Source organism: Emys orbicularis, chromosome 7 (genome assembly GCF_028017835.1).
Source record: "Emys orbicularis isolate rEmyOrb1 chromosome 7, rEmyOrb1.hap1, whole genome shotgun sequence".
Taxonomy (NCBI): domain Eukaryota; kingdom Metazoa; phylum Chordata; order Testudines; family Emydidae; genus Emys; species Emys orbicularis.
The window spans coordinates 100,336,155-100,350,066 of NC_088689.1; the positions used below are offsets into that span (position 1 = coordinate 100,336,155).

Below are 13,912 nucleotides of genomic sequence, written 5' to 3' on the forward strand. Positions count from 1 at the left end.
TGCTGGAAGGTTAAAGTTAAGATTGTGTGGGACAGGGTGGGAGTTTATTCTCCCCAATTCTTTAAGGGCTTTAATGAGGAGTATATTGTTTAACTGACCGTGTTAGAGGCTGTTGATGGTGATGGGTTGTATTGTAGCAACCCCAGTCATGGACCAGAATCCCTTTGTGGTAGGCACTGTACAAAGAAAACCAAGAGACAGGTCCTTGCCCTAGGCTAAGGCTTGTGATAATAGACTCCAGGAGTCCTGGCTCCCAGCTCTCCTGCTCTAACCCACTAGGCCCTGCTCCCAGAGCTGGGGAAAGAACCTGGGAGTCCTGGCTTCCTGCCCCTTGCTTTAACCAGTAGCTCCCCCAGCCTCTTGCTCTAACTGTTCTAGGGGTATTTAAGGGCTGCTCTAACCGCAGCCCTTACATACTGCATGCTTCACCAGAAAATAAGCCCACCAAGCTAAGGAATTACTGTTTCTCTTACTGAATTTTGAGCCCCCTTCCTTGTAACATCAGGTTGTTGATGGGATGGGGCTGCTGTGCCAAGGGTCTTGGGGCTGTTGGTTGTGAGCTGACAGCCTTAACTGAGTGGTGCTGTAACATAGCTCTTGACTTCCTTGTAGCCAGTGGGGAAGCTCTCCTCCCCCTCTTCCCCCCACCCCACCCCCCAGATTCTGTGACAGCCCTGGTGCATTGTGTTGACTTAGCCATCTTGCCTCTGTGTTCCCCAGCCTGTGGTTTGGCTGCTGTACAAGGATTTCTCAAAAAGGGCGTGTGCACACGGATGTGACAGGCTAGGAGCCACCCACTAGGGGAGTTGGGGGTGGCACATCACTGCATTCTACCCTAATCTCCCCCTGCCCCCACACTGCTCTCATTTGGCAGCATTTGATTCCCTTTTGAACTCTAGTAAGAGCTGCCCCATATCTGTTCATCTTGCTTAGGGGCTTGCAGGCCACCTGGTGCAGGTAGAGCATTAACTTCATACTCTTTTTTTCAGGCTGAGCATTTCCTTCTCACACTCACTGACTGAAGAGCCCTGCCCATTGCAACCAAGGGTGGGGCAGGCAACTTCCTGTGGGGGAAGAATCCTGAGTTGCTGTAACTCCGTCCTTCCCCCAGCCTAAGGCCAATTCTCCTCCCACCTTGCCCAGTGGGAAGAAGTGCTAGTGAGTTATGGTGGAAGTTTGCCTTCCTCCCTTGATGTATCTTGGAACTCAGATCCAGACAACACCCTGAAGCTCTCGGTAATCCCAGTGCTTCTGCTACCTGTGGTGCTTTTTAGGGAAGTTGCGGAGTTAGCCTGAAACTGATTAATTGCAAAACAGGCCGGGCTCTGGGTTAGCAATCAGGGAGATTGCGAAAGGTGTGGCTTGCTCAGGTATCGAAGGCGGAGTCCCACTGCCGGTTGGTGGGGGAAGTGGCTTGCCTGGGCTGTTCCTGTACTTTGCTCCTTCTGAAGAGTTTCACTTTGGCTGCTGCCGTTTGTTACTACCCTCCTTCACCACTTCAGAAGAGGGATTGCGGAGGCTAACGAGGAGAGATGAGACAGCTTTATTCCCTGGCGTGCCTCTTCCCACAAACACACTCGGAATAAGTTGGAGTTATTTCCCCTCTCTTACCGGCTGGCTGAAGTGATATAAATGAGGGGGGAGAGACGTTTCCATTTGGGGTCCGGAATGGAGAGCCAATGAGATACAGCGTCTGCCCTTCCAGACTACAGACGCTACAGAGAAGGCGCTTGCGCCAGAGTTGCTGAGATTGTGTGAAGGGAGGGGGAGAAGACGGCTTTTGATGAGCAGAGGGAGCACATACACAAGGCCCATGGCTGGAGTAAGTGTTCAGGGCGTGATCCTGAGATAAACGGGAGAGATATGATCAAAGAGCTGGGTCTTGGGTTTGGGGAGGTAGGGGGGTTGGGTTTGTTGTGCACCTTAGAGTTCAGCTGTTGGATTCGGAGACAAAGCCTGCTGAAGGATCACGGGTGTCCTCTATCTATATCCCATGCAGTAGGTCGGTACATTGCCTTCCTCTGAAACAGGCTGTACATGCGATACCCACCCCCGCGTGTGTCGCCCCAGTCAGGTTTGAGCTTGTTCAGCGGCCATACAGCTGTCTGCCTCCCTCCCTGGCCAAGTCAGCACTTAATTAGGTGTGCCCGCCTTCCAGGAGTGTTGGGAGCTGCACTTCCTCTGCAGCCCCAGGTCACAGGTAGTGGCTCACCAAAGCCAGAGCAGTACTGTGCCAGGCACCAGGATTCCAGCCTCTGGCTTTTGGGAAATGACCCCAGGTAGGGAATTTATGTGGGAGGGTATTCCCCAGGTCTCTGTGCATCAAGGAACAATGATGCTTGTTAACAAACAAGCTCTTCTGTAACATCTTAGCAAGCACTTGGAGATAGCCCCAATCCCCTAGCGGCACCAGCATCCGAGCTCGTGGATCAGGGTGCCCATGTGGCCTTTCCCACGCTCTGCTCCTCCAGCCAGAATAACAGCATGGCTTTCCCCATTCAGTGCCCAGCGTTCCACGCTGCCACACCCTGGGGCAGATACTTGCCCAAGGCATGCTGCTCTGGTAATAAAAGCTCCACAGAAACCCTGGAAACTCAGGATTATCATTTGCATACAGTTACCCAGCATGCATTTCCAATCAGCAGCTACTTCCTGGCAGCTCTAGTGTTAGACTCCAAGAGTGCATAGAGCCGTTGAAGGCCTTGATTTTAAAATGTACACCTCTCACGGAGACTGATGGTAAACTCTTCTTGCTGCGAAATGGAGAGCAAGCACCTCTGACTGTATAGCTCCGATAAACTGGGGTAGGGCAGGGGAATGAAAGCTACATGGAGATAAGGGATGTTTGCTTTCCTTGCTCCCAGCCACAGCATAGGGCAGCCACAGCCTAAGAATCTCCTTCAGAAAGGGTAGCAGTCTTATACTTGGAGATTGTTAGGGGGAAAGCACTATAGAAAGGCAAAAGGGTCCCTTAAGCAGCCTCTGCCCCAGTGAGGGAGGTGTGGTGGTAGAAATTCAGCCATAGGAAGATGAAGTGTCCTTGTGCAAGTCGAACTGCAGGTTGTTGAGGAAAGCTGGGAATGGGCTGTCCTAGTCCTGGGTCCCAGCCTCCCTAGCTCTAACCACTGGACCCAACTCTTCTCCCAGAGTTGAAAACAGAACCCAGGAATCCTGGCTGCATCCCCCCCCCCTGCTTTACCAGTTAGGTGCACACCTTTCTATATCTGAGGTTACTGTTTAGAGGAAACTCTTCCTTGCTCTCTGTAGCTCATTGCTTCTCTCCATTACATGCTGGGGGCAGAGGCTTGCATATCCTCTTGCTTTGTGGATGTGGTGTCATGTCTGGTAACTTGCTTTAGAGCAGGAGTGGGCAAACATTTTGGCCCGAGGGCCACATCGGGGAATAGAATTTGTATGGTGGGCCACGAATGCTCACAAAATTGGGGTTGGGGTGCTGGAGGGGGGTGAGGGCTCTGGGGTGGGGCTGGGGATGAGGGGATTGGGGTGTAGGAGGGTTCTCTGGGCTGGGACCGAGGGGTTCAGATTGTGGGAAGGGGTGCAGATTCCGACTGGGGGTGCAGGCTCTGGGGTGGGGCTGGAGATGAGAGGTTGGGGGTGCAGGAGGGTGCTCCAGGCTGGGATCGAGGGGTTTGGAGAGCAGGAGGGGGATCAGGGTTGGGGTGTGGGGAGAGGCTCAGGGGTGTGCAGGCTCCGAGCGGCGCTTACCTCAAGCGGCTCCCGGAAGCAGTGGCATGTCCCTTCTCTGGCTCCTACACAGAGGTGCAGCCAGGCGGCTCTGGACGCTGCACCATCTGCAGGTACCGCCCCTGTAGCTCTCATTGGAGCGCTGGAGGGGGCCATTGGAGCACGTAGGAGCCAGAGTGGGGCCGTGCCGCAGCTTCCGGGAGCCGCGTGGTGCGGCTCCCGACCCTGCGCCCAAGCAGGAGCCGAGCCACGTGGTGTGGCCCCTGACCCTGCGCCCCAGCAGGAGTGGGGCCGAGCCGCGTGGTGCGGCTCGCGGGCCGGATCCAGTCCACGGGCCGTAGTTTGCCCACCCCTGCTTTCATCTCATATGGGTGGCATCATAATCTCAACCCTGATGATAAGCCACTTTGCAGTGTCTCTGCCACTGGTTCAGTGGTCAGTTTCCCCTCCTTCCAAACACCCTTTTGTGCTCTCCCTGCCCTGCGCTTGCTGACATGCCATGTGCCTCCCTAAGATAGGAGCTGTTGCTGTGGAAACTAGCTCCCTGAACCACTTCCAAAGGGGCCTGCCTGGTGGGCTTCTAGGAGATGGAAGTTGGTTGGCTGGTTACTGGCTGCCACTCTATATGACATCTTTGATCCTGTATAATTGAGTTAATTCAGCTCCCCGAGCGATCCCACTGCAAACTGATTGCTGCAACAGTGCAGATTAGGTTGGATAATTGTGTGTACTGCAGTAGCACCAGGAGCTCCAGTCATGTACCATTGTGCTAGGCACTGTACAAACATGGAACAAAGGGACGGTCCTTGCCCCAAAGAGCTTCCAGTCTAAGCAGAAGAGGAAAGGCGACAAGGGGATACAGAGAGGACAATGGGGGAGTACAAGGAAACAATGAGACAGTATTTTTTAGCCAGCTAGTGATCGGTAACTACTAAGGGTCACAACATACAGTGGATGGAGCTATGGCATCTATGAATCCCCTCTGCCTTCCAAAGGCACTTTGTCCATGCTTCCCCCAAATACTAAGCTTTAACCTGACTTTTTGTGGAGAATTCTTTATGGGCACACGGACTATGGAGCTTATGGCCCTTTGTGGCTGTCGTATCTCACTTCTGTTTCTGAGAGGTGTCCCATGAAGGAAGTGGGATTAGCGATTCCATAGGGACTGGTCTCCCATCAAATGAGGATCCAGCCCAGTGCTGGAGGGGCTGTATTGCTAGTGGTGCCACCTTTCAAATAAGGCCTAAAACTGAGGTGCTGACCACAAACATCTGCGATCTGTATTGCAAGGAGTTTGGGTGGTAATCCCAGTATCCTGGCCAAGACCCAGTTTGGGTTATTTTAATCTGCCTCTCTAGCTGATGTCTAATTGTAACTCAATATCTTTTTGTCCAAAACTGCTTAGTGATAAACAGCTGCCATTCCCCATCCCGGAGGTGGCTGTATTTCAGTGGTGTGTGCTTTTTTTTTTTTTTTTTTTTTGCGGGGGACTCCTTGGAGTGAAAAGGTATTATTGAAATCTAAGATATTATTGCTAGCAGCTGTCTATTGGGTCACCTGTTAGAAGAGCAAATACCAGAGTACCAAGGCACAGAAATTGAATTGCCAGACTGGATCAGACCCAAGATCCATCTAGCCCATTATCCTGTCTAACAGTGGCCAACACCAGCTGCTTCAGAGGAAGGTGTAAGAAATCCACCACGGGGAGATGTGGGATAATCTTTCCCCACATATATATGGCTCAGCCTGGTCTCTAATAGATCAACAGAGATCAGCTCAAGCCCTGAAGCATGAGGTTTAATATCCCTCCCCAAATTTTTATCCTTAGTTATGATGACTCCTGTTTCCTCTCCCTTCTGATTGTTTCCATAGCTGAACTTGGGATGTTTCTAACATGCTCTGCAAATATTCGCACATACATCCTGCAGGATCTTGGCTGCTCCTTGGCATGTGACATTTCAGGGGATCGTGACAGAGTGTGAGGACTTTCCTGAGGAGCATCCTCTAGCTAGATGACCCCAGTGAACCTCTCACAGGAGGCTGCTACAGGCAGCCTGGTTGGCTAACGGAATCTACATAGATCCCTATGAAGTGGGAAGGGGATCTCGAAGAGATGGGCAGCTCCTCTGAGATCTTTAAAAATAATCATCCCTAGCTCTTCTATAGTGCTTTTTATCAGAAGATCTCAAAGCACTTTACAAAGGACATCAGGGTCATTACTGACAGATGGGGAAACTGAGGGATAGGAAGGGGCAGTGACTTGCCCCAGAATCGGCCAGCGGCTAAGCCAGGAATAGTCCTCCTGAGTCCCAGTCCAGTGCTCTATCCATTAGGTCACACTGCCTCCCACAACTTCTTCCTCATGGAGCTATGAAAGCAGCAAAGCTGTTGATAGTTCAAGCCCTCCTCAGCAGCTGCAACAGGTTACTGTTTGGTGACTGTTTGCCCCATGGAAAATGAACCAGGCCCTTGATCCTTATGGGAGGGGATTCCATGTCCCAGAGGGCCCAGGAGAACTGGCCCTGCTGCTGACCCCTCTGTAGAGGGGGTAGAATAGGCCCTTTTAGAATCAGGGCAGAGGGGCCAGGACTTCCTCCTACCTACAAGGAAATCAAATAGACCAGCACTCATTTCACTGTAAAACATAAGCTTGCTGAAATGGGAGCTTTTCCACAGCCAGTAGTTTAATTAGATGTGTCTGGAGTTACATCAGGAGCTTGGTGTGTTTCTTAGAGTGCAGCACAGGGTCAGCTGGAAGGTAAAATGGAGACTCAGGGACGGAGCGCTGCTGTGAGCCTGTTTGAAGAAGTAAATGGTGCTGGCCTCCTGCAGAGAGACCTGGGGGCCAGGGGGAGTCATAGCCAGAATGTTAAGCTGTTCTTGGCAAACAGCTTCCCAGCAAGCTCCCAGAAGAGCAGCTTAGATTTAGACTGTTTGCAGACAGGGGCTGATCCGGGGATCAGTAACAGCACTCGAACAACTCCAAACCCAGCATGGCTCCTTACCCAGGCAACGTTACTCCAGCCATGAAACACGTCGGCTCTGGAGTCGTGTCAGATAGGAGGAGACTTGTGGGGCACGGACATCCCAGCAAAGAGAACATGAATTCAGCTACTGCCCAGAATTGGGAGCACATAGCCTGGGTTTGGAGGCAGGAGTGAGGTGGTTCTCTCCTTGTTACAATCTGTCCCAGCGCAGGAAATGGTCCCACATGCCAGAGGGGAAGGTTAGACAGGGGACTCTTGCCGTGGTTGGGGTATAGTTCTCAAGGCTGCAGCAGGCAGGAGACTCTTGCTTGTCACAGGCCCCAGTTTAAACACAGAGCTGTTTTGCGCTTGAACATGTAATGCCAACAGATCAAACCTCCTGCTCAGACCTAGGGGCCTGCTGGGTGGATTATTTTTGCTGCACCTCATATTAAACTGGTCTCTCCTTCCCATTAGCTTCCCACGCTAAAGGCTGTGATGAACACATGGAGGCTTAGAGAACGCCCTTGCAGAGCAGAGGGTAGGCAAGCAAGGAGCACAGTACCTCTGTTTTTCCTAAAATGCTAGCTTCATGGAATAGCTAGAACAAGCTGCCTCTGCGGAGTCACCTCTGCGAGGCGTGGGTTCGTGGCATGCTTTGCTGTTAGTTTGTCACACGGGGCTCTGATGCCAAGGACTCCTGCGGCTGGCCTGACCTTGGGAAGCTGGAATCTGCACAGAGTGGAGGAAGACAGATTCTTCTGTTGGATTTGGAGATGGAAAAGATGTGGCTCTTGCTTCTGCCACGATTCCCATTTGTCCTGGAGAATAGGAATATCCTGGGTTACAGTAGCAAATGCTGAAAAGAGAAAGGTTTTGGAACAGAGATGAACCTTCTCGTGCTTCAGGCCTTAAACTAATCTCTAACCATTGTGGACTTTTCCAGGGGCCAGGTCTTCTTGCGCCATTGGCTGAAGCGTCCAACAGAGCCCGGTACCAGGCCTGGGTCTGATCCTGGCTGACATCTCCTTGGCTTCATTTCCCTTTGGTGCCTGAGTATCTGAACTCACTGGCTTTGGGGAACTGTCTGTATCTGAGTGCTCATAGACTGGAGTTGGAACATGTCTTACAAATATATCCAAAGGCCACTCCCCTATGCATCACACCCAGGCATGCTCAGCTAAGCAAGAGGATACGGGCTCCATCCAGGAACTGTCGGGTGAACATCTCTGCCCTAAGCTATGCAGGAGGTCAGACTGGATGATCACAGTGGTGCATTAAGGCCTGAAAATCTCTGAATCTGTAGGAAGAGAGGAGACTGTCTCTTCCTTGATTTTTCAGATTGGCAGGCAGTCTTTTCCCCATGCTTGGCGTAGCCCCATTGTGCTAGGCATTGTACAGACAGCCACGATGGTTTCTGTCCCGAAGAGCATGCGGCCTGAGGACAAGCCAAAGAGTTGGGGGAAAGGGATGCAGCATATAAGCAAAATGATCCATGGTAGCAGATGTCATGTCAAGATGAGGGGTGTTTGTCTGTGCTAGAGGAGAACTAATAAGGACAATGAAGGGTGGCTGAGGCTAGCAGGGAAGAGCCCGTGAGGTAGTAGGGACGCTTTCATTGTATTTTAAATTCTGGACGCTCCTCGTCATTCCTCAGTCCGCTTTAACTCTGTGCCAACCTCTGAGGTGTAATGTAGCAGCTGTTGTAACGGTTCCCAGCAGTGCTGTACAACCGCTTCATGATGGGGAAGAGGGACACTGTTCCCAGCAAACTGCAGGGGAGTTCAGGAGGTCGAGCTGGGTTCGGGTTGAATCAACACCCCTATCCTCATAGAAAGTGGCATGCGATCTTCCACGATTGGCAGCCTGATCTGCTCACAATCTTAGGCCTCTTTGGGAAGACAGCGTCTCAGGCAGGGCTTTGTCCCCGAATGCTGTGCTGATGCCTCGTGCCGAGTCCTGAGATGGGGGAAAGTCACCCACAACCCCCTGCAGTCGTCCACCCAAATAACTGGCCTGGCCAAGCTTTAGACCCAGCAGCCTGTGCAGGTGATGGTTGTGCACCCGCTGTCCATGCCGCACATCCACGCCTGGCACAGAGGGGTTAAGGTTCTCTCTGGCTTTCCCTCTGCTTGGCATTCCCCCTCCCTCCTTCCCTGTCAGGGCATGAATTATAGATGAGCAATGCAGCAGCTCCTTGGTGCCGTTAGCATAGTGGCTCACCTGCCAAGGCGGAGCCTGGAGAGCCAAGGCCCACAACGTCCTTGAAGAGCCAGACCCGAGCAGTGCAGGAACCCAGCGGGAAGGGTGTGTGTGCTGTCTAAACAAATGTTCTCAGACTATGTTTTCACACTGTGGAGCCGGCATCCCTGGGTCGAATGGGGGCACGGAGCAGTACCTGGCTTCCAAACCCCTAGGGGCAAAGGGGACTTTCATTTCCATCTGTATCTTACCTCCCCTGATTTGGGTGCCCTTGTAGACAAACAGCTGCATTTCTGCTCTCTCCAAGACCTTTGAGCGCTAGATCGTTAGTGGGAAGTGTTGTGTGGCCAAAGAGGCGTTTTGGGGGCTTGTATCCTAGTCTGACCCTGCTGCCCTGAGCTTGGTGTTGCTGGCTAGTTATTTGTTCGGGGAGTGGCTGCTGAGGAAAACGTCCACAGTAGATGCAGAGCTGAAACAAGCCTGATTGCCCTTGGGTACTGTTTGGAGGAGGCCTAATGTGATTATTTTTTTAAGTCCAGTAGCAACTCTGTACCCAAAGCGAACTTCACTTCAGTTGATTCTTCTGGACTTGAGAAGAATCTCACTCCCCTCCTCCCCAGTCTGGGGTAGGAACAGTAGTCTAGTGGGCAGGGGGCTGGGCTGGAGCTCAGGACAGCTGGGTTCCATTCTTGGTTCAGCCACAGACTCCCTGTATTTCTTTGTATTACCGTAGTGGCCAAGGAGCTCCTGTCACAGACCAGCACGACCCCCCTTGTGCTAGGTGCTGTACAAACCCTGCACCAAAGAGCTAAGGTGCGTTGTTGCCTCAGTTTCCCCCCACAGGTAAAATGGGGGTAACCCTTCCCTATCCCACCAGAGGAGTGAGTCCATAAATGATTGTGAGGCACTCACATACTACAGAGATACAGGCCTCAATGATGAAATTAAAGTAATTGCCCCTTCTTATACTGAGTCTGAAAGCTGTGTGGGGCAGGGACTGTGTCTTTGTTCTGTCTCCGTACACACATAGCACAGTGGGATCCTGTCCGTGACTGGGGCTCCTAGGCATGCCTGCAATACCAATAACAATTGAGAGAGTGTGTAGAGGTTACTCCTGCTGGCTGTCGTCCGTCCGTCTCCCGCCCACCCTCCCCCCCCCCCCCCCGCCCAGTGAGGCGGCTCTGTGGGTGGGCCCTCTGGCCCGCTTGTTAGTGCTGAGGACTTCAGATCGTATTGCCAAACCCTTTGGGCTTGCAGTGTTTCTTCCAAGCTTCTCAACAAGCTGTGCTCTTCCCCCCAGAGCAGGATCTGTTCCCTGCCACGGGGGTGTCTGGAGCAGCCTCCATCTGCACCTCAGGTGAGGGAAGGTTGGAGGGAACTCTGCAGCTGATGGGCCCTGTTCTGTCTGTTTGCAAACCTTTGCCTGGCTAATTAAACAGCAGCTGTTTCCTGGGTTAGATGAGTTCTGTGTCTCTTGCAGGAGCCTGATCTTGGGGCTGGCTGGGGATTGCCGCTAGCAGTAGCGCTTGTTCGCGATCTGCTCCGTGGGGTTGAGGAGCCGAGCTATTCCAGATGGACCAGCTGGAGGAATACCCTTAACCCTGCTGATTGAGGGGATTCCGGGAAGGTTTTGCACTGGGCTCATGGCTAGCAATCCTACAGGCAGCACAATTAAAGCGTATCGTGGCAGCATCGGCTCCAGTGTATTCCCCACATACCCCTCCCTTCCCTGCCAGGCTTCTCTGTGCTGCTCCAGGCAAAGGCTTCTCCTACCATTGCCCTTTCTACAGCAGATGCCAGTCTGACAATTCAAACACTGCAGTGCCGCCCTCCCCTTCCCAAAATCCCAGTGGCCGCTAGAAGAGCCAATTCCTTGATGTCTGTAGGTCCTACTGAAATACAAACAACACCCTTGCCTGTCCCAACTAGGATGCAAGATCAAGCCATGCCGATGGGAATATGCAGTTGCCAGCAGGTTCCCCTAAGACAGGAGCTTATAACAACATAGATCTGTCTGTTTAAGGCACTTACCTGGACCCCATCACCATAGGATCCAAGTGCCTCCCAATACCTTTGCTGGGCAGGCCAGTGCTCTTCTCCCATTTTACAGATGGGCAATTAGGGCACAAAGCCCATAGGTAGTGTTCAAAAGTGCTTACGTCCCTTTTCAAAATGGTCTCAGGAACACTGGCTCCTAAATCTCATTGACTTCCAGTGAGATTTAGGGCTTGTCTACACTGTGCCGCAGGGTGTGAATCGCAGAGCGCACCCAAGCGTCTCACACTAACTGCCCTATGTGGACACTGCCGGCGTGAATGAAAAGGTATCTAGTTCACGGTAACGTAGTCCTATCTGAAAGAGGACAACGTTAACACGAACAGGATACCTTTTAATTCGCACCACCTGCATCCACGCAGGGCAGTTACTGAGAGACGCTCTGGTGTGTTCTGCGCTGTAGCTCGCACTGTGGCGCAGAGTAGACACAGTGTTAGGCTCCTACCTGCGCCAGTCACTTTTGAAAATGGGACTTTGGGTAAAAATATTCACAAGCACCTAAGGCCTTTTCTATACACAATTTGAAATGGTTTAACTACCCCGCTCTCATTAGAGCTGACCAGCCCTGCTGGTGGAGGTGATGGAATCACGAGGCCTGGTGAGTATGGTGGATCAGAAGATCGCCAGTGTGGTTCCCTTTGTGACTGCTTTGCACATCGGGAGGCAGGATGGTCCAGTGGATAGGGCACTGGCCTAGGACTTGAGACCTGGGTTCAGTTCCCTGCTCTGCCACAGGCTTCCTGGGTGACCTTTGGGCAGGTTGCTACATCTCTCTGTGCCTCAGTTCCCCATCTGTACAGTGGAGATAACAGCACTGCCCTGCCTCACAGGAGGGTTGGGAGGGAAATGCATTAGATTGTGAGGCACCTGGTACTGCGGTGATGGAGGCCATATAAATACATTACATAGAGACAGTTATAGCACTATAAAGGTGCTTTATACCAGTGCAGCTGTTTCCATCCAGGAAGAGAAATAAGCTACACTGGTATAAAGGCACCTTTATATCAATATAACTGCATCCACACCAGGGCTTGTACTGGTAGAATTGGTAATCACACGCACCCCAACTGACACTGTTATATCAGCACAAAACCTGTGTGTAGAATAGGCCTTGGACTCAGGCACTTAGGGGCCACTTTGAAAACAGGACTTCAGGTGCTTCTAAGTGACTTGCCCAGGGTCATACTGGGAGTCTGTGGCAGAGCAGGAACTTGAACCTGGGTCTCCTGAGGCCAGAACTACACTAGGGGTTGCTGCTGGCACAGCTCTGTTGGTCAGGGGTGTGAAGAGGTGCAAGCCACAGCCACAGAGCTGTGCTGGCAAATAGGGCTTAACCAGAACTGTTGTTTCACGGGTGGGAGGGGGACTGGAATAAGCTAGATAGACTGATGAAAGTGCAACTCTGTTGGTATAAGCTGGGTCCACACAAGGAGTGCTTTGCTGGCTAGAGCTCTAAACACTGGGACATCCCTAGATAGAAACCGCCTCTACTGAACTGACCCTTCAAAATCATGGTGACTGGATTCACAGCCTTACTTCAGACTTCCTCAAAATGTGGCCTGAAACTCCTCCACCTCAGGCCAGCAATCCTGAATCACAATGGCCCCCAGAATTTGCATTACAGCAATGCCTCAGCGCCTGCACAAATACAACAGAGTCAACATGGCTTTTGTAAAGGAAAATCATGCCTCACCAATCTATTAGAATTCTTGGGATCAACAAGCATGTGGACATGGGTGATCCAGTGGATATAGTGTACTTGGACTTTCAGAAAGCCTTTGACAAGGTCTGTCACCAAAACTCTTAAGCAAAGTAAACAGTCATGGGATCAGAGGGAAGGTCCTCTCCTGGATCAGTAATTGGTTAAAAGACAGGAAACGAAGGGTAGGAATAAATGGTCAATTTTCACAATGGAGAGAGATAAATAGCCGTGTCCCCCAGGGATCTGTACTGGGACAAGTCTTGTTCAACATTTTCATAAATGATCTGGAAAAAGGGGTAAACGGTGAGGTGGCAAAATTTGCAGATGATACAAAATTACTCAAGATAGTTAAGTCTAAAGCAGACTGCAAAGAGTTACAAAGAGATCTCAGGAAACTGACTGGGCAACAAAATGGCAGATGAAATTCAATGTTGATAAATACAAAATAATACCACACTGGAAAACATAATCCCAACTATACATACAAAATGATGGGGTCTAAATTAGCTGTTACCACTCAAGAAAGAGATCTTGGAGTCATTGTGAATAGTTCTCTGAAAATATCTGCTCAATGTGCAGCAGCAATCAAAAAAGCTAACAGAATGTTAAGAACCATTAGGAAAGGAATGCCGCTATATAAATCCATGGTACGCCCACACCTTGAATACTGTGTGCAGCTCTGGTCGCCCCATCTTAAAAAAGATATATAGGAATTGGAAAAGGTAGAGAGAGAGGCAAAAATGATTGTGGGGACGAAACCGCTTCAATTTGAGGAGAGATTAAAAAGACTGGTACTGTTCAGCTTGGAAAAGAGACAGCTAGAGGGGAATATGATAGAGGTGTATAAAATCATGAATGATTGGAGAAAGTAAATAAGGAAGTGTTATTTACCCCTTCCCATAACACAAGAACCAGGGGTCACCACATGAAATTAATGGGCAGCAAATTAAAAACAAACAAAAGGAAGTACTACTTCACACAATGCATAGTCCATCAGTGGAACACTATTACCAGTGGATGTTGTGAAGGCCAAAACAATAACAGGATTCAAAAAAGAATTAGGTACGTTCATGCAGGACAGGTCCATCGATCGCTATTAGCCAAGATGGTCGGGGATGCAACCCCACACACTGGGTCTCCTAAGCCTCTAACTACCAGAAGCTGGAAGTGGACAACAGGGGATGGATCAGTCGATGATTCCCCTGTTCTGTTCATTCCCTCTGAAGCATCTGGCATTGGCCACTGTCGGAAGACAGGATACTGGGCTAGGTAGGCCATTGGT

General features: G+C 51.0%; 1 protein-coding gene across 1 annotated transcript in view; it reads left to right on the forward strand.

Annotated features, from left to right (window-relative positions):
• Positions 1-1,747: 1,747 nt before the first annotated feature.
• MARK2 (microtubule affinity regulating kinase 2) overlaps positions 1,748-13,912 on the forward strand; it is a 40,668-nt gene continuing 28,503 nt past the window's right edge. Inside the window, exon 1 of the mRNA XM_065408335.1 lies at positions 1,748-1,822. Within this exon, the coding sequence (XP_065264407.1) occupies positions 1,784-1,822 (39 nt within the window). The 5' untranslated portion in view covers positions 1,748-1,783. The remainder of the gene's footprint in view (positions 1,823-13,912) is intronic.